The 23,646-nt window shown below is 40.2% G+C and overlaps 2 protein-coding genes across 3 annotated transcripts in view; one reads left to right on the plus strand and one right to left on the minus strand.

The window, feature by feature from the left end:
- Window positions 1-18,037, plus strand: part of galnt7 (UDP-N-acetyl-alpha-D-galactosamine: polypeptide N-acetylgalactosaminyltransferase 7) — an 80,874-nt gene extending 62,837 nt beyond the window's left edge. The window contains exons 4-12 of one of the 2 annotated variants that reach the window (XM_060926562.1): window positions 1,766-1,896; window positions 2,029-2,108; window positions 3,966-4,148; window positions 8,420-8,537; window positions 8,620-8,742; window positions 9,840-10,058; window positions 10,254-10,352; window positions 10,675-10,800; window positions 16,706-18,037. In XM_060926562.1, coding sequence (XP_060782545.1) covers window positions 1,766-1,896; window positions 2,029-2,108; window positions 3,966-4,148; window positions 8,420-8,537; window positions 8,620-8,742; window positions 9,840-10,058; window positions 10,254-10,352; window positions 10,675-10,800; window positions 16,706-16,843 — 1,217 coding nt within the window. In that variant the 3' untranslated portion in view covers window positions 16,844-18,037. Of the gene's footprint in view, window positions 1-1,765; window positions 1,897-2,028; window positions 2,109-3,965; window positions 4,149-4,377; window positions 4,561-8,419; window positions 8,538-8,619; window positions 8,743-9,839; window positions 10,059-10,253; window positions 10,353-10,674; window positions 10,801-16,705 lie in introns of both variants that reach the window. The other variant, XM_060926561.1, reaches the window with a different exon arrangement.
- A 2,034-nt stretch (window positions 18,038-20,071) lies between these two features.
- Window positions 20,072-22,217, minus strand: hmgb2a (high mobility group box 2a). Its single transcript, XM_060926563.1, has 5 exons — window positions 22,109-22,217; window positions 21,320-21,468; window positions 20,951-21,099; window positions 20,686-20,860; window positions 20,072-20,601 (listed from the first exon to the last, which is right to left on the minus strand). Exons 2-5 carry the CDS (start codon window positions 21,464-21,466, stop codon window positions 20,428-20,430), a joined length of 645 nt encoding a protein of 214 aa, XP_060782546.1. The 5' UTR covers window positions 21,467-21,468; window positions 22,109-22,217; the 3' UTR covers window positions 20,072-20,427.
- Window positions 22,218-23,646: the final 1,429 nt, after the last annotated feature.

A 23,646-nucleotide genomic window follows, 5' to 3' on the forward strand; every position in this document is an offset into this window, starting at 1 on the left:
TGTGCCTTTGTAGCTCACACATCCCCAAAACATCAGCGATCCACCTCCGTGCTTTACAGTAGGAATGGTGTTCCTTTCATCATAGGCCTTGTTGACACCTCTTCAAATGTAACGTTTATGGTTGTGGCCAAAAAGTTCAATTTTGGTCTCATCACTCCAAATTACCTTGTTCCAGAAGTTTTGAGGCTCGTCTCTGTGCTGTTTGGCGTATTGTAGGCGAGATACTTTGTGACATTTGCTTGGTTTTAACAGAGCCCCTGATTTTCCATTTGTTAATCACAGTTTGAACACTGCTGACTGGCATCATCAATTCCGTGGATATCTTTTTGTATCCCTTTCCTGTTTTATACAGTTCAACTACCTTTTCCCGTAGATCCATTGACAATTCTTTTGCTTTCCCCATGACTCAGAATCCAGAAATGTCAGTGGCTGGATGAAAGATCCAAGAGTCTGTCTGGATCCCAGACACTCACTCAGCTTTTATGCACACACACTAATTACAAGCAAACAGATCACAGGTGAGGATGTTACCTTTAGTAGCCATTCAAACCAATTTGTGTCAACTTCTGTGCATGTTATCAGGCCAAAATCACCAGGGTATGTGAACTTTTGATCAGGGTTATTTAGGTAGTTTCTGTTGTCATTATGATTTAAAAAGAGAAAACACAGTCGTTTGACAATAAATGGTTTCACCCAACCACTAAGCACGAGTGGAAAAGATGTTTTTGTGTTATCATTCATATTCTCTGAAAAATGGTCAAAGAATCATAGATTCTGCCAGGGTATGTAAACTTATGAGCACAACTGTATCTGATGGATGACGAAAAAAAAGCCATTATTATTATTATTATTATTATTATTATTATTATACACCTGTCTTCATATCAGCATTCTCAAAGGCCAATGCTAGCTTACCCACGACTCAGTGTAATTAAATCAAAAGGTGCTTTGACAAAGTATTAGTTTAAGGGTGTGCACACTTATGCACACTTGTCCGTTTTTTATTTTCTATGTTTTTCCCCCGAACAGATTTGTTTTTCAATTGAATTGTATAGGTTATAGGTCAGGCGGCACGGTGGCATAGTGGTTAGCGCTGTCGCCTCACAGCAAGAAGGTCCAGGTTCGAGCCCCGTGGCCGGCGAGGGCCTTTCTGTGTGGAGTTTGCATGTTCTCCCCGTGTCCGCGTGGGTTTCCTCCGGGTGCTCCGGTTTCCCCCACAGTCCAAAGACATGCAGGTTAGGTTAACTGGTGACTCTAAATTGAGCGTAGGTGTGAATGTGAGTGTGAATGGTTGTCTGTGTCTATGTGTCAGCCCTGTGATGACCTGGCGACTTGTCCAGGGTGTACCCCGCCTTTCGCCCGTAGTCAGCTGGGATAGGCTCCAGCTTGCCTGCGACCCTGTAGAACAGGATAAAGCGGCGAGAGATGATGAGATGAGGTTATAGGTCACATTAAAGGTGGGAAAAGTTTTGAAATTATTTATCGTGGTCTCATTTTTTTTTTTTACATCAGAAAAAATGATCATTTTAACGGGGTGTGGGCACTTTTTATATCCACTGTATGCCATATTTACTGTCTGGACATGGGATCAGAAAACAATTTTATTTATAAGCAGAAGCCACATGGACCCACAGGGTACCTATTTTTGTACTTTAGGAAAATTAGCTTGAGTTACAATTTAAGCCTAAAAGAGAAACCCTCCATTATTACACTGGTGCTAGAGGATTATTAATGGATTTGTGTTTCTCTCTCTCTCTCTCTCTAGCTCACCTGAAGGAGAGGTTAGAGGAATACATTAAGCAGTGGAACGGCCTGGTCAAGCTGTTCCGCAATGAAAAGAGAGAAGGACTGATCCAGGCCAGGAGTATAGGAGCACGCAAAGCCACTCTGGGACAGGTAGAGTGTGTGTGTGTGTGTGTGTGTGTGTGTGTGTGTGTGTGTGTGTGAGAGAAATTTGCGAATTGTAGTCATCACTATTTGAGGATGCACTTTCTCTCTGTGTGATTGATCATATCTGACTTTCTTCAGGTGTTAATCTACCTGGATGCTCATTGTGAAGTGGGGATAAATTGGTACGCTTCGCTCGTGGCCCCCATATCCAAAGACCGGTATGGCTATTTTAACTTCCCCTTACCCATAATCAAGAATAACTGACTGAAAACTGACATTCCCATTGATAATCCTGACTATTTTTACAATTTAGCATACTTTCTGATATGCCCTGCTGCACTCGAACACACAGTGGTGGTTGAAAGTTTGTGAACCCTTTAGAATTTTCTATATTTCTGCATAAATATGACCTAAAACATCAGATTTTCACACAAGTCCTAAAAGCAGATAAAGAGAACCCAGTTAAACAAATGAGACAAAAATATGAACCTTTGCTTTCAGTATCTGGTGTGACCCCCTTGTGGAGCAATAACTGTAACTAAACATTTGCGGTAACTGTTGATCAGTCCTGCACACCGGCTTGGAGGAATTTTAGCCCGTTGCTCCGTACAGAACAGCTTCAACTCTGGGATGTTGGTGGGTTTCCTCACATGAACTGCTCGCTTCAGGTCCTTCCACAACATTTCCATTGGATTAAGGTTAGGACTTTGACTTGGCCATTCCAAAACATTAACTTTATTCTTCTTTAACCATTCTTTGGTAGAACGACTTGTGTGCTTAGGGTCGTTGTCTTGCTGCATGACCCACCTTTTCTTGAGATTCAGTTCATGGACAGATGTCCTGACATTTTCCTTTAGAATTCGCTGGTATAATTCAGAATTCATTGTTCCATCAACGATGGCAAGCCGTCCTGGCCCAGATGCAGCAAAACAGGCCCAAACCATGATACTACCACCACCATGTTTCACAGATGGGATAAGGTTCTTATGCTGGAATGCAGTGTTTTCCTTTCTCCAAACATAACACTTCTCATTTAAACCAAAACATTCTATTTTGGTCTCATCCGTCCACAAAACATTTTTCCAATAGCCTTCTGGCTTGTCCACGTGATCTTTAGCAAACTGCAGACGAGCAGCAATGTTCTTTTTGGAGAGCAGTGGCTTTCTCCTTGCAACCCTGCCATGCACACCGTTGTTGTTCAGTGTTCTCCTGATGGTGGACGCATGAACATTAACATTAGCCAATGTGAGAGAGGCCTTCAGTTGCTTAGAAGTTACCCTGGGGTCCTTTGTGACCTCGCCGACTATGACACACCTTGCTCTTGGAGTGATCTTTGTTGGTCGACGACTCCTGGGGAGGGTAACAATGGTCTTGAATTTCCTCCATTTGTACACAATCTGTCTGACTGTGGATTGGTGGAGTCCAAACTCTTTAGAGATGGTTTTGTAACCTTTTCCAGGCTGATGAGCATCAACAATTTTTCTGAGGTCCTCAGAAACCTCCTTTGTTCCTGCCATGATACACTTCCACAAACATGTGTTGTGAAGATCAGACTTTGATAGATCCCTGTTCTTTAAATAAAACCGGGTGCCCACTCACACCTGATTGTCATCCCATTGATTGAAAACACCTGACTCTAATTTGACCTTCTAATTAACTGCTAATCCTAGAGGTTCACATACTTTTGCCACTCACAGACATGTAATATTGGATCATTTTCCTCAATAAATAAATGACCAAGTATAATATTTTTGTCTCATTTGTTTAACTGGGTTCTCTTTATCTACTTTTAGGACTTGCGTGAAAATCCGATGATGTTTTCGGACATCCGATGATGTATGTCCTTCCTCGTGTTTGACATACACTCGGCTTATCCATTTGAAAGAAATGCAGAATTGCTTGAGGGCGCACTGCAGAGGTCTGAATCCTCACTCAGCCCTGATAATATGTGTAACTTGTTAAAGAATGTAATCATACCTGAAATGACGAGACCTAACCTAACCTAGCGATCAGACAGCGGTGGGCGCTTCCTGTCCGACCGCGCAGCGTAACGTTGTGGTGTTGACGTTTTGCAGAACTGTTTGCACAGTGCCTCTGATAGATTACATAGACGGCAATGATTATACGATAGAGCCCCAGCAGGGAGGGGACGAGGACGGGCTGGCACGAGGAGCCTGGGACTGGAGTCTGCTGTGGAAAAGGGTTCCACTCAACAGCAGGGAGAAGAAGAAGAGAAAGCACAAGACCGAGCCTTATCGGTAAACACGGCCTACATGCAGCATGGTCATTAAAACCCCTGTCTCTCTCCCGTGTGTGTGTGTGTGTGTGTGTGTGTGTGTGTGTGTGTGTGTTTTTTCCTCCTTCCATCCTGTGGCTATGATTGTGTACAAATGTGTGTATGAATGTGTGTATGTTTTGCATGGGTTGCCCCCCTTTCTCCTCCCTCCCCCCTTTTCCTATCCTTCCATCTTCCATTGCTGATGTTAGAACGGTGTGCACGGTGCCGCTCATTGACTCCATTAATGGCCAGACCTACTCCATCGAGCCCCAGGGCGGGGGGGATGAGGATGGCTTTGCCAGAGGAGCATGGGACTGGAGCATGCTGTGGAAGCGCGTGCCGCTCAGTAACCGAGAGAAGGACATGAGATTAACTAAAACCGAGCCTTATCGGTAATTCACAACTTGATTCCAGACTAATTGGTATTGATCTTGAGATTTGTGCTGGGCGTGTGCTTTGTGCTTTTTATGCTTTTGAACCGAATCCTGCATGATTGGCAAACGCATTTTAACAAATTTAACAGCTAACCTCCAGCACACGACGGCTGAACCAGGATGTAATGGATACTAATTAGTCTACTTATGCCACTAACAAATGATACTAATTAGCTATGTAATCGGTTGGAGGGGAAAAAAAAATCCTGATTCTTTCTATCACTGCATGTCATCATCTCCATTCTGCTGTTGATAATCTGCTAATCATCCACTCTGTACTTTGAGTAAAGAAATGGTTTGGTGAAAAACGTATTATAAAAACAGTGTATTTAACATTTTATTCCACGAAATCAAGTCGTATACGAGTTGATGGCTCATATACAGGGCTGTAATCCATGTACGACGAGATTGAGTGAATGGAATAACTGTTTTATTCTATCCACATTCACTGGATTTTGAGAAACGGAGCATTTTTATTTTTTGCAGATTCGATGAATAAAAACTTTTATCCAAAACATCCGACAAAATCATTTCCGCTTAGACTGGAAACAAATCGGCGAAACGATAGAAACAATTTGTGAAAAATGCGATAATGTTAATAAATCTTGGAAAAAAAAAAAAGATTGTTCTTACCATCAAATACTTTATTCCATATTTTGTTGCTGTTTTTTGGGGAGGGTTTGTTTTCGAGTAGTTTTTATTTCGTCCTCGGTTGGTCCAGCAACACGCGCCGCCATTTTGTTTTTCTCTCCTGATGGTATATGAGCTCATATCCTAGTAGTAGAGTCGCCAATCGGAGCGCGTGAGTGCTCATATCCAGTGAACGTGGATAGAATAAATTTGATTTGATTTGTACTGTCGCTCAGAATTAATAGGAGTCCATCAGCCTTGGACTTCGTTCACGTCTACTGTGAGACTTGCTGTGATCTGTGAACATGAAGAAAACTTCAGCTTGTCGAGAAATATTTTTGAGTTGACCTCTTCTTTAGTAGAATTAAAATATAGTATTAGTATAATTATAAGTGGGACATTCCACCGAATGGGTGCCATTTGCTTGTTGTACCACTCCCAAATTAAAATTAATTTGTTATATCCTATCTTTTCAACACTGATTATAATAACACACATATTTAACTATTCAAAATGTGTATTGGTCAACCTCAGGCTACGTTATTTATTTTTTACAAGGTTTGGAAGTCAAAGATGGCTGCATACTATTTTTATATGAGTAACAGGACTGAAAGTAACAGGACTGAGTTTTTAGCCTAGGATTAGCTAATACATGGAATTAAGCCACATGGCATCATCGCTAATAGCGTGACCACATTCTAGTGATTTACCAAAAATCTGTATTTTTAAGATAAACAAATATCATTTAAGTAACAGGATGTTACTTAAATGATATTTGTTTCATTTGTAAGGTCAATGTTGACATTGACCTTATCAGTCAAAGTTAAAAAAATCATCAAATATACAGAAAAGTAAATGAGAGAACGAACTTTTGGTCTCCCCATGGCCTTCAGAAGACACAACTGATGTAACTTCCTGTTGAGCATGTGATTTATGGAATGTTCCAAATTTGTCAGATGGGGTAATAGCCTATGTTTGAGTGAAAACCCAGGGACACGACTAAAATGTGTATTTTAACTAAGATATTGTGGATTTCTTATGAAAAAAATATATTTAAACCATTGTATAGAATATGGAGTCTCACAACAGTGCAAAAGAAATACTGTTTCTGAAGGATTTTAATCATAATATTTCATAGTTAAGTATAAAGTTAGAGTGCGGGGACAGGTAACACATGCTATTTTTCAGTGTTTTAGGTAGTTTTTATTAATCCTTACAATTATATATCTTAAATTTGAAATCAGATCAATGTGCAGGACGTTCTGCGTAATAAGGAAATGTATTTTAAAGTACATTTTTATGTGCATTTATACATATAATTTTCTAGGGACGGAAATGGCACCGATTCAGTGGAATGGCTCAAGTAAAACTAGGGGCAGTCATGGGCTAATGGTTAGAAAAACGGCTTTGTGACCAAAAGGTCGCTGGTTCGATTCCCTGGACCAGCAGGACCGGCTGAAGTTAGTCTGGCTAACGCGACTTCAAAGCTCTGCGAGCATTTGGTCTGGCAAAGATATTAAGCCCAACCGTTTCCCAAAGTGCGTGGTTGACCCACCTCCCTGAAATGCCTCAGTTTGCTACTGGTCGAAGCCAGAAAAGGCTGTGACGAAGCTTAAACCAATCACATCACTCTTTCCTCTGACGTATGTGACGCAACGGGGCTAACTGGTAGATTAAACTCTTACCGAAGCCGGTCGGGAGCAAGGCGAAAACGTCCTTCCTTTCAATAAATACCTCCAGGGCTGCTCTTTGCTCCGTTTTCAATGAGAACTTGCTCCACGTTCGTAATGTTTCTAGTGAATGAAGCGCTTCCGGCATAGATTCTGTAAACAATCTATGGCTTCCGGTCGCAGTTCTACTACGTCACTGCCTTGAACACGCCTCTACCCAGGGCTGTTGGAGATGCTCAAAGTTGATTGGCTCCCGATTTTTCGGGAGCTTGGAAGAGCTGTAGATAGCTTGCCTGGTCAGACTAAGCTCGCAACAGGCCCTCGTGTTGCGTCACGCTTAGGATGGGCGGGCCCAGGCTAGGCTGAAGTGCCCTTGAGCAAGGCATCGAACCCCTAATTGCTCTGCAAAGTGTGGTGGCGTACCTTGTGTCTGATTAGCTAAAGAAAAACTGATGATGCGATTGTCGGTTTGGGTCGAAGCCCAGCCATAACTAGCTAAATTTTGTTTCAATAAATGTTGGTGTTTTTATGAAAAGAGTTTGCTCGTTGGGACAAAACTAATTCCCCTGAGGTGCTGTTTTCAGCACACTCAATACATTCTGTCTAATAAAGTGTGTATAGCACCAAAGTATTATAGTTTTCTTTAATGTCCAGAAAGTGCAATATTTCATATACACTCTCGCATCCAAATAAAATAAAAGTCTCACTCTGTGGATTAAAACCAGACCCGTGTCGGCCTGACCTGAGCCATGACCTCTGTAAGCGAAGCTGTCGTAGCTTCCTTGACGCACAGTAAACCTCACCCAGTCCAGGAGAAATTGACTGACCTGAGATTTTGAATGGCAAATTGAAATTTGCACGAGCTTGAGCAACGAGTCCAAAACAGCAGGTGTGTGTGTGTGTGTTATGCACAAACACACGGTGTGTTTATTGGAATTATATACTCTCTCTCTCTCTCTCTCTCTCTCTCTCTCGGGTGTTTTCCTGGAGTCCCCCCCCCATGCAGTCTGCTTCCAGGCCCAGGCAGGGTCCAGTCTCACAGGAGATTCGGTTTTTCTCAGAAAGCTTATTTTGAATGACACAGCACACCCTGCACGCCATGACAGCTTTCCAGTTCATACAAGCGATATGTTTCATTTCTGTGTGGAAACACCGACACCTGCCTCAGTGCCCACTGCTCCACAGAGTGATACACGACACATTATTAATCTCGACTCACAGTATAGCATGGATATTGTAGTTTAAAATGCTGTAAGTGTAAAAATGTATGCTTGGCGTCCAAGTTTTAAATGGCGTCGCAGCAGCAGCGTCGCACTCAGTACATCTGGTGTAAAATGGACACGGCTAGATATGAAAGAAGATGGAACTGAAACAGAATGTGAAAAATCAACAGATTAGTTGAGCTTCTTTAAGAACTGTGTCTCCTGGGACAACTGTGTTCGGGTTTTTACATAGTGCATGAAGTTCACCACGTGTGTGTGTGTGTGTGTGTGTGTGTGTGTGTGTGTGTGTGTAAGGTCTCCTGCGATGGCTGGTGGGCTGTTTGCTATAGAACGAGATTTCTTCTTCGAGCTGGGCCTCTACGACCCTGGGCTCCAGATCTGGGGTGGAGAGAACTTCGAAATATCTTACAAGGTAAATTAGTGATATTTTTCTGTTGCTGATTGCTGAGATTACATCCGAACTGTGTTTTATGGTGTGTGTGTGTGTGTGATAGATCTGGCAGTGTGGAGGGAAGCTCCTGTTCACTCCCTGCTCTCGTGTGGGACACATTTACCGTCTGAAGGGGTGGGGCGGAAACCCGCCCCCTGCTCATGTAGGCTCCTCCCCCACGCTTAAGGTTGGTCACTGATTCTTTCGCTTGTGTTCTTGCTGATATTCTTGTTTTTGACTCGACAGTACCTATTATTCTATCCATGTTCACTGGATATGAGCAATCGCGCACTCTGATTGATTGGCTACTCTACTACTAGGATATATCAGCTCATATACCGTGAGGAGAGAAAAACAAAATTGCGACGCGTGTTGCTGAACCAACCGAGGACGAAATAACGACTTGAAAACAAAACCCCAAGCAAGCATCGTCAGGCAAAACAAACCTCGCCCGGCAGCACTTATTTTGCACAGTATATCTACCTCTATGTTTGCACATTGTTTGTTTGCCCCCCCCCCCCCCCTTTTTTTTTTTAAATGTTATCTTCATTTTCCGGGCGGCACGGTGGTGTAGTGGTTAGCGCTGTCGCCTCACAGCAAGAAGGTCCGGGTTCGAGCCCCGTGGCCGGCGAGGGCCTTTCTGTGCGGAGTTTGCATGTTCTCCCCGTGTCCGCGTGGGTTTCCTCTGGGTGCTCCGGTTTCCCCCACAGTCCAAAGACATGCAGGTTAGGTTAACTGGTGACTCTAAATTGACCGTAGGTGTGAATGTGAGTGTGAATGGTTGTCTGTGTCTATGTGTCAGCCCTGTGATGACCTGGCGACTTGTCCAGGGTGTACCCCGCCTTTCGCCCGTAGTCAGCTGGGATAGGCTCCAGCTTGCCTGCGACCCTGTAGAACAGGATAAAGCGGCTACAGATAATGAGATGAGATTTTGAATAAAGTTTTTATTCATCAAATTTGCAAAAAAATTTTAAAAATGCTCCGTTTCTCAAAATCCAGTGAATGTGGATAGAATAAAACAGTTATTCCAGCACCTCGTCGGCTATCAGCTCATGTACGACTCGATTTCATAGAATAACTGTTAATTATATCTTATGTCTCAGCAGTGATCCTGAAATAAAATGCACATCATGTTCCCCTGAAGTGTTTGGTTCAGTAAAAGTTAAATCCAAATTAAACTTAAAGTATTTGGCAGTAGCTTTTTTTTTTTAAATAAAGTAGCTCTTAATCACTGAAAAGCATGATTCCGTTTTGCTGTAACTTTTTTTTTTTTTTTTGGTGCAGAACTACGTGCGGGTGGTGGAGGTGTGGTGGGACGAGTACAAGGATTATTTCTACGCCAGCAGACCCGAGACCCTCACCCTGGCTTACGGAGACATCAGCGCTCTGAAGAAGTTCAGAGAAGAGCATCGCTGCAAAAGCTTCAAGTGGTTCATGGAAGAAGTCGCCTACGACATCCCCATCCACTACCCACTGCCTCCGAAAAACGTGGAGTGGGGCGAGGTACGCAGCAGCAGCGCTCACCTTCCTGCTCAGGAAGTCAGTACACGGTGAAAAACAGTCAGTCTGTGTCACTCAGCAGTTCTCAGCAAACCAGTTGAAGTGGGCGGGGCTGAGGTTGTCTGTAAAAGGTGCCGACTGATTAAGTTCAAGTAGAAGCGCAGAAGTATCCCGACCTCATCTCATGTGTGCTTTCAGATCCGTGGATATGACACGAGTTACTGCATCGACAGCATGGGGCACACCAACGGGGGTAAAGTGGAGATCGGACCGTGCCACAGGATGGGAGGGAACCAGGTGAGATTGCAGTGACGTTTTATTGTGCTATGTGATTTTTATACCACTATTCCCAGTCCTGGTTGTTTATAATAGGTGCTGAATAATTTTCTTTAACATCAGCAGCAGGCGTTATCGTTTCTATAGTAACGGATAAGTCTCATGGACGTATACGGAGGACGTTCCACCTAATCCGGGACGTACAGCGTAAACGTTCTTTCTTTTTAGAATGATTTGTAGAAAGCTGATCCTGTCAGTGAGTCTCGCTCTTCACGTCCAGATGAAGCTGTGAGCTTCTCCGAGCCTGGGCTCCTGTAAATCCGCCGCTGTTGTTTTCTTGCAGCTGTTCCGAATAAACGAAGCCAATCAGCTGATGCAGTATGATCAGTGCCTGACGAAGGGCCAGGACAACACCGTCATCGTCACACACTGCAACCTCAAGGAGTTCACTGAGTGGAGGTACTTTAAGGTGAGAGAGAGAAAGAGAGACATTGCATATCGCAGGCACTCAGCACTGAAATCAGTTCAGCGTCTAATAGCGCAGGTTGAATATTTAATAATGTGTATAGACAATAAATTAAATATATATGCTCATTTTGAATTTGATATCAGCAACACGTTTCAGAAAACTTAGAACAGGGGCGTGTTTCCAACTGTGTCGCATCACCTCTACTTTTAACAACGCTCTGTAAAAATATTTGGGAACCGAGAAGACAATTGCTGTAGTTTTGAAAGAGAAATGTTGTCTCATTCTTGCCTGATATACAATTTCAGTTGCTCAACAGTTCGGAGTTTCCTTTGTCGTATTTTGCGCTTCATAATGCACCAAATGTTTTAAATAGGAGACAGGTCTGGACTGCAGCAGGTCAGTTTAGCACCTGGACTCTTTTACTATGGAGCCATGCAGAAAGCGGTTTGGCCTTGTCTTGCTGAAAGAAGGAAGGCCTTCGCTGAAAAAGATTTAGTCTGGACGGCAGCATATTGCTCTGAAACGTGTATATGTCATTCAGCATTAATGATGCCTTCCCAGATATATACATAAATTATTAGTCATAAAAACGTGTAAAACATGCGTACGTTGTATATACAGCAGCAGCACCCGGATTATCCATGGATAATATACAAGGTAGTATACAGAGATGATGATGATATACAGATAAATATAACATCAGAAATATTGTGGATACAACGATCCGATACGGCTGAATCTGCGACGATACGATTTAGTAGCGTCTGATCGTTATACGTCGACTTTGTGCGTGAATGTAGATAGAGACTATTTCTTTTTAAAGTGCGACCAAATCACTTTGATGTCCTGTTAAATTACTTGCACACCACGTTTAGATTTACACTTTCGATGAGGAAAAAAAAAATCACTTTGTTTGTATCGCACATTTAAAAACAACAGGAGCTGACCCAAAGCACTTTACAGTCAATATGATTAAAATGGACAAAACAATAATACATTTGAGGAACAAGGAGATAAACGGGTTTATAAAAAGCAAGAAGTTCAATGCGATCAGGACAGAAGTACAAGGCAAGGATAAGAAAAACGCAATAATAAATAATGATTTATTACATGTGTAGATAGCGCTATAGATGTACACTGTATAGCGCTTTACAGTTCAAAAAATACAATTATACTTCAAGTCTAAAATCACTACAGAATAAAATAAATTAATAAAAATAATCCTTAATTTTCAATAAACATAAGCTGATTTAAATCAGAAGGTTTTCAATTGTTTCTTGAAATTGTTAATGCTTACACGACTTAAGTGAGCTAGACCGCCTTTCAGATTTTAAGTGTAGGTCATAAAAAGAATTTTCCCAACACCCAATTATTTTTGTTTAGTGACCGAAAGCTACTGAATTCGAATCACAGACTTCCAATTTTATTAGTTTTTTTTTAAAACAGAACAATTAATGAATTCTTCTCCACGTGGCCCTAAATTCTCCACTATTTTTTTCCTGCTTCACCATGACCCAATACAAGATACTACATCATGCATCACGTAGTGGGCTTTCCCCGTTCGTGCAAGGCATTGTGGGACACAAATTTGAAACCGGAGAGAAAAATGGAGGACGTGAGTGTGCGAATGAAATGTGAAAGATCGACAACAGTAACGGAAAGAAAGCGAGAAGAAATGTTATTTACCAGCTGGGAGGTCCGTATCATGAAATACCGTGACCGAGGTCTTGAAAGTACTGAGCGAGGCCCTCTGGGCCGAGGTCAGTATTCAAGGCCGAGGTCACGGTATTTCACCATACGGACCGACCTTAAGCTGGTAAATAATGTATTTATTTTTTTCTTTACCAAATTCTAACAGAAAACGAGAGCGCCCGAAAGGGAAAACCGAGCCGAGCCGCCATTTTGAATCCTCATTCACGGCTGTAATGCAAATGGCTTCCTCCTCGGTATACAAGTGCACTTCCATGGCAGGAAAAAAAACTACATTTTGCCGCCTATGTAGTCCCCTATTTATACAAAATTGAGTCATTCAGGATTCAGCCATGTTTTTGCTCGGCGTTAGCAACAGTTAGAGGTTTTTAGCTTTCTCCTGAAATGTTTTCTTTTATTTCTTCTTCCTCAGGGTAGTAAAACTCGCTTTCGCTGTGAACACTGTCGTTATCGCTATCCATGCTGTAAAATTAATGCTATTCTCCTGAGAAATGCTGGCAAACATTTATAAGCTTTTTGATAATCTTATAAATAAATCTTATTTTAAAAAAAAAGATAAATGTTGACAAAAAATGCTACTGTTTGTTGTTGTTGTTGTGAATGAGCGAGTCGCCAGAGGTCCGTAACCGGGGTCCGTATCGTAGGATACGGACCTGCTCACCAGCCAATCAGAGCGCAGGATTTGATGGAAACCGCCCCATGAAAAAAATAAGACGTTATGTTATATATGAAGGAAAGGAAACGCAGGACCAAACTAATAAATATGGGCGCTCAGCGAGCACCTCGGTGTGATCAGCTGTTCGTTTAGCGACAGAATGATGGAACTGTCAGTGCACGCTCAAAGGTCAACCTGCGCGCGCGCGCGCGCACACACACACACACACACACACACACACTTCCTCTGTCTGCTTGACTGCGCGAAGCGAGCGATTTCATGCACATTATTTGCTTTAATCCCCTCAAATTAAATAACTTCCCAGCCACAGAATGGCCTGATATCTAAGAGACAGGCAATAGTTTGTGTAGATAGGTGACCATAAATCTGATTTCATGAACATTACATGCGGGGTACCACAGGGGTCAATATTAGGTCCGAAATTATTCATAATATATATCAATGACATATGTACAATTTTGCAAGTACTGAAATTTGTTTTGTTTGCAGATGACACCAATATTTTTTGTTCCGGTGAGAATTTGCAGCGGACTTTAGAGACAATCACAACTGAAATAAATAAACTAAAACTATGGTTTGACAAAAATAAATTATCATTAAATCTAAGCAAAACAAAGATCATGTTGTTTGGGAGACACAAAATAGATTGTAATGTAGAATTGATAATAGACAATACTAAGATAGAAATGGTACAGGAAATTAAATTTCTTGGTGTGATTTTGGATCATAAAGTCTGCTGGAAACCTCATGTAGGATACATACGAGCAAAACTGGCAAAGTGCTTGGCAATTCTGTGGAAAACAAAACATATTCTTGATTGCAAATCTTTGCATACTCTATGCGTTATTTTTGCCATATCTGACTTACTGTGTCGAAGTCTGTGGAAACACCTACAAAACCCCTCTGCAGCTGATATGTACAATACAGAAAAGAGCAATAAGGACAATAAACAAAACAGGATACAGAGATCACACAAACTCACTATTCATAAACTCACACGTTGAAATTTATGGATCTGGTCAAATTCAGAACAGCACAAATAATGTACAAAGCGAGAAATAATCTATTGCCGAAAAATATACAAGGAATGTTTAGTGAGAGAGAGGGGGGATATAATCTAAGGGGAGACCTAAATTTTAAAAAACCAAAGGTTAGAACAAATATGAAAAGCATGTGTGTATCGAGCTGTGGGGTGACTTTATGGAACAGACTGGAGACAGAAATAAAACAAAGTGCAAATATAAATCTGTTTAAAAAAAGGTACAAAAAAATATTTTTAAACAAGTATATAGAAGAGGAAGTGTGTTAACGGAGGATGATGACGGATAAATAGAATAGGGTTGATTGTTACATTAGAACTAACTTAGTATATGGTATATATGGTGTATATTTATTTATGGGGATAGTTTATATATTCATATTTACAGGGATAGGTATGTAGTAGATATTTATTTTTGTAATTATATATTTATATAGATATTTATGAAGTGTATATACGGAATGTAGTATATATTTAATTGTGTAATTAAATATTTATATGGATATTTATGAAGTGTATGCATGTGTGTGTATATATGTGTATATGTATCTGTATGTATGTATGTATGTGTGTGTGTGTGTGTGTGTGTGTGTGTGTGTATATATATATATATATATATATATATATATATATATAGTATGTAGTATATATTTATTTTTGTAATTATATATTTATATAGATAATCATGAAGTGTATATATAGTATATATTTTTATAGGTGTATTAATGTAGTTTGGATTTCGGGGTAGTTAAAAAGGGGTGGGAAATTAAAAAAAAGTGTTGTACTTCTTCCCACTCCTTTTTCAAACAATGTGCAGTGTTTTGTAATGTCTTAGCTCTTTATTTTATTTATTCTTTTTTTTGTCACTTTCTCGTTTTCTTTCTTTTGTATGTACAAATAATTACATACATTTTTATACATGTTCGAAAATAAATTCATTCATTCATTCATTCATTCATTCATATTTTTTAGACAGTACAGAAATAAATATCACAGTGACCACATTTCAGAGGGAACTAAATTTCACTGATTTTATGGAATCGAAAGGCCGTCTCGCTTTAATGTTTACACATGACTGAAGGTCTCTCAGTAAGGTAATCCATAACTTGGGACCTGTTAAAAATAAAAATACATAAGTTTGATTAAGAAACTGATGATACAAAAAAAGTAAGTTAAATAAGTCATATAAATTTAAATATAATAAAATTTTTATATTAAAATAGAATGATAATTGAATTGTGATTCATTTCAATTGGTAATTTTTTAATCAATCCAAATCACTAGATCATTACAGTCTTAATAATTACAACAACAACAAAAAAAAAGGGGGGGGGAAAAGCTTTACTGCTGTTTTATTCTAGAAATATGTTATGATTCAAAAAATTTAAATAAACCAGAGCATCAGCAACGCAGTAGCTCACATGGCCGTACCATGAGAAAAACAGACTCGTTTATAATTAGCGACGTTGCTGTTCATGAGAACAATTAGATCTTCCAAACAAAACAATCAGAATCAAAATCCAGAGAAAACTCAGGGAGGAGTCGGGATTTTTGTGAATTGTGGATGGACGGACACCGCGCGATGGCAACGGCTCATCACCCTACAGCCGGTGGTGAATCAAGTAAAAGAGTGAAGATTTGGATATACTTTCAGGAAGAAAATGGTGGAACTAAAATCTTTGCTTTCAAGCGAGACGGTTTTTTGATTTCTTAAAATCGGTGAAATTTAGTTCTGTCTGAAATGTGGTCATTGTGATGTATGTTTATTTCTGTAATATCTCACAAAATATCAGGCCATTCTGTGGCTGGGAAGTTATTTAATTTGAGGGGATTAAAGCAAATAATGTGCAGGAAATCGCTCGCTTCGCGCAGTCAAGCAGACAGAGGAAGTCCGTGTGTGTGCGCATGCGCAGGTTTCCCTTTGAGCGTGCACTGACAGTTCCATCATTCTGTCGCTAAACGAACAGCTGATCACACCGAGGTGCTCGCTGAGCGCCGATATTTATTAGTTTGGTCCTGCGTTTCCTTTCCTTCGTATAGAACATAACGTCTTTTCTTCTCGCTTTCTTTCCGTTACTGTAGTCGGTCTTTCACGTTTCATTCGCACACTCACGCCCTCCATTTTTCTCTCCTGTTTCAAATTTGTATCCCACAATGCCTTGCGTGAACGGGGAAAGCCCATCACGTGATGTGATGCATGACGTAGTATCTTGTATCGGGTCATGGTGAAGCAGGAAAAAATAGCGGAGAATTTAGAGCCACGTGGAGAAGAATTCATTAATTGTTCGATTTAAAAATAATAATAAAATTGGAAGTCTGTGATTCGAATTCAGTCACTAAATAAAAATAATTGCGTGTCGGGGAAAATTATTTTCCTGACCTACACTTGAAAAATCTGAAAGGCGGTCTAGCTTTAATGATTATTTCATCATTTTTAATTCTTACTGCTTTTCTTTGTGTGTGTTGGATTGATCTTTCAGGATCTGCATCGGTTTACACACACACCCACAGGAAAATGCCTCGACCGCTCGGACGTCTTGCACACGGTCTTCATCTCTGACTGCGACCACAACAAGAGCACTCAGAAGTGGGAAATGAACAACATCGTGGCCGTGTGACACCGGCGCCGACGCCAAGGACGTTGCGAACACAAAACTAAAATCTCACAACCTTCTCCTGCACCAGGGGGTTCACAGTGCAAATACAGCCGACGAAAACCTTTTCATATTTTTGTCATCTCCAGTAACGAGGCCATGTTCTGATATCGCCATCTTTATTTTTGTATGTAGATCTTTTACTCCTTGGTGGATGATGTTTACAGGTGTTCAGTCTTCAGGAAGACACACACACACACACTCGCGTGAAGACGAGTGACATGATATGATCTGATATAATACCACTGTTTTTAAGTCATCACTCTATTAGACTGCTTCTTTACTTTCCAGATTTTTTATTTTTTTTTTAAACCTGTCACAGTATTTTATTTTTTTTCCGTCCAGAGATCTCGTCACTCCATCCATCTGATATTCTGGTTTTTTTTTTGGCACAACTTTAAATCCAACAGCTGCTTCTTCTTTTATTTATTTTTTTTCCTTTCTTTCCAGTTTTATGAGGAAAATCGGGGATGATTAGATTAAATATAATACGGAAAGGGATCGCAAGGCTGAGGGTAATGATGAAAATGAACCGGGGGATATTTATTCTTATTTTTTATATTGCATTGATTTGATTTGATTTCTGCTTGGAAACAAGAATGTTTTTAACAATAATTACGTCTGTGAAATCTTTTTGATTGAAACGTCACTGAAAAATCACTGGAATAAGCACTGTCGCTGCTGAAAGGCATGTCACATGAGGGGGGAAAAATACACACGCACAGTGTATACTATTTTTTTGTACAATGTAAATACGAGCGTTTCTAAATGAAGGGTTTTTTGTTTTTTGAGAAGCAGTGAGCCACGTAATGAAGGTGTAAATATCTAACTTGTAAAATTACCAACACTGTTTTCTGAAGAGAGTAAATTGAACCTTTTTACCACTTGTTGCATGAACGGATCAGAGTTCCTTTTTGGAATGGACTTGAATTTTAAGGAAGTGGGAATGACGTTTAAATTACGTGACGTGACCTGACCGGTATTTTGCAGACATACAACACACCCAGAGCAGCCTGGGGAGCAGTTGGGGGTTCAGTGCCTTGCTCAAGGGCACTTCAGCCATTCCTGCTGGTCCAGGGAATCGAACCAGCGACCTTTTGGTCCCAAAGCTGCTTCTCTAACCATTGCTTCCCCTCATTAAATTGAATTTATATTCAACTATGCTGGATTTTTTTTTTTTAAGGAATGTGATTGCATTTCAGATTACCATGTTGTTTTGTGGTTACTTGGAGAACACAACGTACCATATAAAACCATATCTGTTTGGACACCCGACCATCATGTCCATATGTGCTTGCTGAACATCCCATTCCAGATTTATTCCCTGTTTGCTGTTGAGCCCTGATTGTGAGGTGAGGAGGCGTGGCATACACTCAGTGTTCCAGTTCATCCGAAAGGTGTTCGGTAGGGATGAGTTCAGTCAGGGCTCTGTGTAGGACGCTCAAGTTCTTCCACTCCAACCTCAGCAAACTGCGACTTCATCAAAGACCCAGATATGGATGTGATGGTCATATGTTTGCAAACCTTTGGACTTGTAGTTTAGTGTGTGCGTAAGAGTTTAAATTGAAGATTTCTCATATAGCTTGTGTAGCACTGTGTACAAACACACGGATGTAATTATGCCTTGCTGAATGCGATCCACTATTCAGATAAGTGGCCCTTTTCCAAAAAGAGAGGTTTCATAAACATTCTGTCTCTGGGATTCTTAAACCATTTTGCAGGTAAATAAAAACAATTCTGCTCTTTCACAAATGGAAAAAATCATTTCAAAGCTTTAATTACTGGTTAAAAGTGGCACAGTGCTTTGCCCTGTCGTGTCACACCAAGAAGGTTCCGGGTTCAAACCTCATCCTTGACTGGGGCCTTTCTGTATGGAGTTTGCATGTTCTCCCCATACCTGTGTGGGTTTCCTCAGGGTTCTCTGGTTTCCTCCAGCAGCATTAGCCCTGTGATTGATTGGTGACCTGTCCAGGATGAACCCCACCTCTTGCCTGAAGTCAGCTAGGATTGGCTCCAGCATGCCCTACAACCTTGACAGATGCACAGTATATGTTATTTAAATCCGTACAACGGTTTATTGGCTCCACTGCTAGATAATGTTTTTCTGGATATCCATCCATGATTCTCATTTTTTGGAAAATGGATCAAGGTCACAACACGGTCTGAATTTTCCTTCAATAGTCTTCTTCGGGTTTGAAGCCTTGATGAAAGGTGCTCAAACTCCTGACATGATGCAGAAAATGTAATCAGAAGGATTCACCTTGATGGCAGTTATGATGTCTTCGTTGACATCAAGTCCTACTTGTTTTATTCATTTTTTTTCTTTTGCCATTAGATGCAATTCGGTTTTATTTACAGGGTTCCTAGATTGTTCCTGTGGAAGAGAATCCTTAAAGGTTCTGTATAGAAACCTTTTAAGAAATGAAGCACTCAAAACTCATACTTTTTAAATTAATTGAATACTGATTGACTGTGGTGCCCTTCTGTCAGCCTTATAAGCCCCAGTCAAATAGAACAATATAAATTTTCAAGGTAGGTCCATTTAGGAACTCCTTGCAGATAAATCTAATTTTTAAGCCAAATCCTGCATGATGAGATGTTTTAGGTACAAGTTCCCAATCCTGGAGAAGCCACTAGCCTGTTTTAGTATTTCCCCACACACCTAATCAGCTAATTAAAAGCACTTCCTCCTGAGTTAATCAGGTGTGTTTCGAGCATATAAAAACACACAACACCAGGACCAAGTTCCCGATCCTGTAGCTTCAGGCCCCCTGTAGGTCAGTGGGTATGGTGTAGTTTAGTACCCTGTACAGTTTAAACTCTTCAGCATACCTGAGTCAACTCAGGAATGTCATTTAGATTATTAATTAAACCAGGTGTGGTAGAACAGGGAAAACACTAAACAGTAGGATAAAGTGTTCTGAGGATCAGGGCTGTGAACCTGTAGCTCAGGGTATGAAACTTAACCCCATAACGATGTCACTAGAGATTAAGAACCTGAGAGTATTAGTTCTCAAGTAAGAGCATTAATTCAGCAATGAGCATTCACTAGCATTTTGAGCCTGCCTACTTCAACATTTCAGGGTGGAGGTTTAAGTTACGAGATCTCATTCTACGATAAGTTTGCAGCCATGGTGCTGCATTTCTCAGTGTGAGATTATTCCAAGTGCAGCTACAATTAACACCATCTGCTCATAATATACAAAATTTTATTATATAAAAAAAGTCTACACAATATTTCCAAGCTTAACATCGAAAACCTGTTTTTTTTGAGGATTAAACTACACATCAGTGCTCATTTTTTTCCCTCACAATGCCAGTGAAAACATTTTAGAGACAAGAAACCACAGCTCAAGACAAAAAAAAAAAAAAAAAAGGCAGTGCTTAACAAAACTAGCTGTTTAAATTTACAAAACAGTACATGACCTGAATATGTATTTCATCTATACACATCTCTGTACATGTTTTGGGAGAAACTTTTTTTTTTTTAAAGAAAAATGCTTTTCACATTGCAAACATAACAAAAAAAAAAAAATTTCCTGATAAATTCACTCATCATCGTCATCATCCACATCATCTTCGTCTTCATCCTCTTCCTCCTCATCTTCGTCGTCATCGTCATCATCTGTGACTTCGACCTTCTTACCCGCTGGCCGTCCTGGTCCAGCTTTCTTCGCACCATCTGTCTTCACTGCTCCCTTGGCACGGTACGCAGCCATGTCCTGAAATCCACAAACATATCAAGAACATCAGAAAAATACAAACCTTTTTTTTTTAAAAATAAATAAAAAGAAATATATGCACACCTTTTCATATTTCTCCTTCAGCTTCACAGCTTTCTGCTCATAAGGAGTTTTATCCTTGGCTGACAGTTTGGACCACTGGTCTCCCAGCTTCTTCGCAATGTCCCCAATACCGATGCCAGGGTTCTCGCTCTTCACCTTTGGCCGGTGGTCAGAGCAGAAGATGAAAAAGGCAGATCTGCACAGAACAAAGAAATACAGGAAGTACGTTTAATAAGACAACGCCGTGCATACGAGACAGGGTATAGATGAATTGTTAAACACATACGGTGGCCTCTTGGGTGCATTCGGGTCCTTCTTCTTCTTCCCCTTCTTGGCACCTTTGGGTGGCACGTAGTTTTTCATCTCCCGGTCATAGCGTGCCTTATCACTTTTGGCCATTTCATCAAATTTAGATTTCTCTTTAGGAGACATGGTCTGGTGAAGGAGAAAGGAAAAAAAAAATATTATTGATGAATCATTTCCCTGTGTTGGTGCAAGTCCTGTATTTGTGTTTTTCTCCACACGGACACCAGGGGGCGCTCAGAACACAACCAGGAATTAAAAACAAAAACACGACCTCAATCCCAAACGAGTTAAAGGAAGTCAGGCTTCTTGACAACTTAAGTCTTTTTTTTTTTTTTTTAAACCAAGTCACCTTCCATCTTTCGGCGCACTTCTTGGAGAAGTCAGTGAAGTGGACCGGTGTGTCCGGGTGCTTCTTCTTGTGCTCCTCCCGGCATGTCTGCACAAAGTAGGCGTAGGCCGAAGTCTTCCCCCTGGGCTTGTTCGGATCTTTCCTCATAACTTTCAAAAGGAGTACAAACTGTGTTTATTTAGCTGTTTAGCTTCTTAATTTTTAAACTTCAAACCAAACAAACCCCCACAAGCATACCAGCACTCCTCATGTGCACTCACGTCACCGAGGCGCAGGTCTAAACTGGTTTAATCCGATCGAGTTCCTGCTCCTCGGGTTTCCTCAGAACAATAAACAGCCCTCCATTTTATTTCCCGCCTAAACTGCTGACGAAGAACTCGACAGCCAGTTAGAAAGGAAGTTCTTTTTTTAAAATCTAATTTTTATTTTTGCAAAAAGTTGCGTTAAGCATCCAAATTAGTTTTAAAATCGTTTTTCAACTGCGAGCTTGACTTTGGCGCGACTTTCGTTAGCCACAATGCTAACCGAATTTACCTCAGAACTGTATGGCGCGAGCGCACTAAACTACAACACTCGGCTATCCACACACACACTAAACATTTTTGACCACACACTTTTTTCCCCTCTTCACAAAGTTAATACGCTTAAAATAAAATGCACTTTAAATATTTTCCCTTTCTTTTTTTCTAAATATATATATATATATATATATATAAAATATAATTTCTCAATAACGCAGAGCAGTAATACACTTTACAAACAAATTTATTCTATCTATACCGAACTCACCTGTACGTCTTGAATATTCACTCAGTTCAGTACAAACAAGAACTTCCCTCAGGTGCTGTTTTGTATGTGGTGCAGGGCGTACAAACTTGCTCACAGTGCACTCAGGGCTCCACCCTCAACTCCGAAATCTGATTGATTGGCTGGAAAGCGTTCAAAACTCGAACGCTTTGTTCCTATTGGTTGTTGGATACAACAACACAAATCCCAAGTCTGGGTGAGAGAATAAACGGTTGACACCCAGGCTGGGTCCCAAAGCGAGCTCTGATTGAATATGTAGTGCGTGACGGAATAGTCAAGATGCACCCTAGTTAGGGCGCTGATCCAGTGAGAGTATTGAGATTTAGAATATGAGACGCCAGATACCGGATGACGATGAATATGGTCGTGTTTTACGATTGGCTGAGGGATAGTTTTTAAAATGTCTGGCGGTTAGTAGTGCTTGTGTTTTGTTTTTTAAACACGTATGAAGAAAGAAACAAATAAATAAACAAGCAAATAATTAATTTACATAAAACATTGAAAGGACTATGCATCGCGTTAAGCCTTAAAAGTAAAAAAAAAAAAAATGTTTGTTAAAGTGTGTAATTAAGGATATGTCTGGCTCACGACTGACATGTAACTTGTTTTTATTTTGATAGCCGCCATGTTATGGTCTTGGTTTACTAACGGCGCGAAAAAAAGGGGAGATGAAAGATGGCAGACTGGGTAAACAAGCTGTTCCTGTTTTGGATTATTTCACAAAGTAAATATAAAATGGCTCCATAATGAAATATAGAAGTCTTGACAACAATAATGGTCTATAAACTAATCAGAAATCCACTCTATACATTGCTAATGTGGTAAATGACTATTCTAGCTGCAAATGTCTGGTTTTTGGTGCAATATCTCCATAGGTGTATAGAGGCCCATTTCCAGCAACTCTCACTCCAGTGTTCTAATGGTACAATGTGTTTGCTCATTGCCTCAGAAGGCTAATGGATGATTAGAAAACCCTTGTACAATCATGTTAGCACAGCTGAAAACAGTTGAGCTCTTTAGAGAAGCTATAAAACTGACCTTCCTTTGAGCAGATTGAGTTTCTGGAGCATCACATTTGTGGGGTCGATTAAATGCTCAAAATGGCCAGAAAAATGTCTTGACTATATTTTCGATTCATTTTATAACTTATGGTGGTAAATAAAAGTGTGACTTTTCATGGAAAACACAAAATTGTCTGGGTGACCCCAAACTTTTGAATGGTAGTATATATATATATATATATATATATATATATATATATACACACACAACCTTGATTCCAAAAAAGTTGGGACAAAGTACAAATTGTAAATAAAAACGGAATGCAATGATGTGGAAGTTTCAAAATTCCATATTTTATTCAGAATAGAACATAGATGACATATCAAATGTTTAAACTGAGAAAATGTATCATTTAAAGAGAAAAATTAGGTGATTTTAAATTTCATGACAACAACACATCTCAAAAAAGTTGGGACAAGGCCATGTTTCCCACTGTGAGACATCCCCTTTTCTCTTTA

The sequence above is a fragment of the Neoarius graeffei genome, chromosome 7, assembly GCF_027579695.1.
Source record: "Neoarius graeffei isolate fNeoGra1 chromosome 7, fNeoGra1.pri, whole genome shotgun sequence".
Lineage (NCBI taxonomy): Eukaryota > Metazoa > Chordata > Actinopteri > Siluriformes > Ariidae > Neoarius > Neoarius graeffei.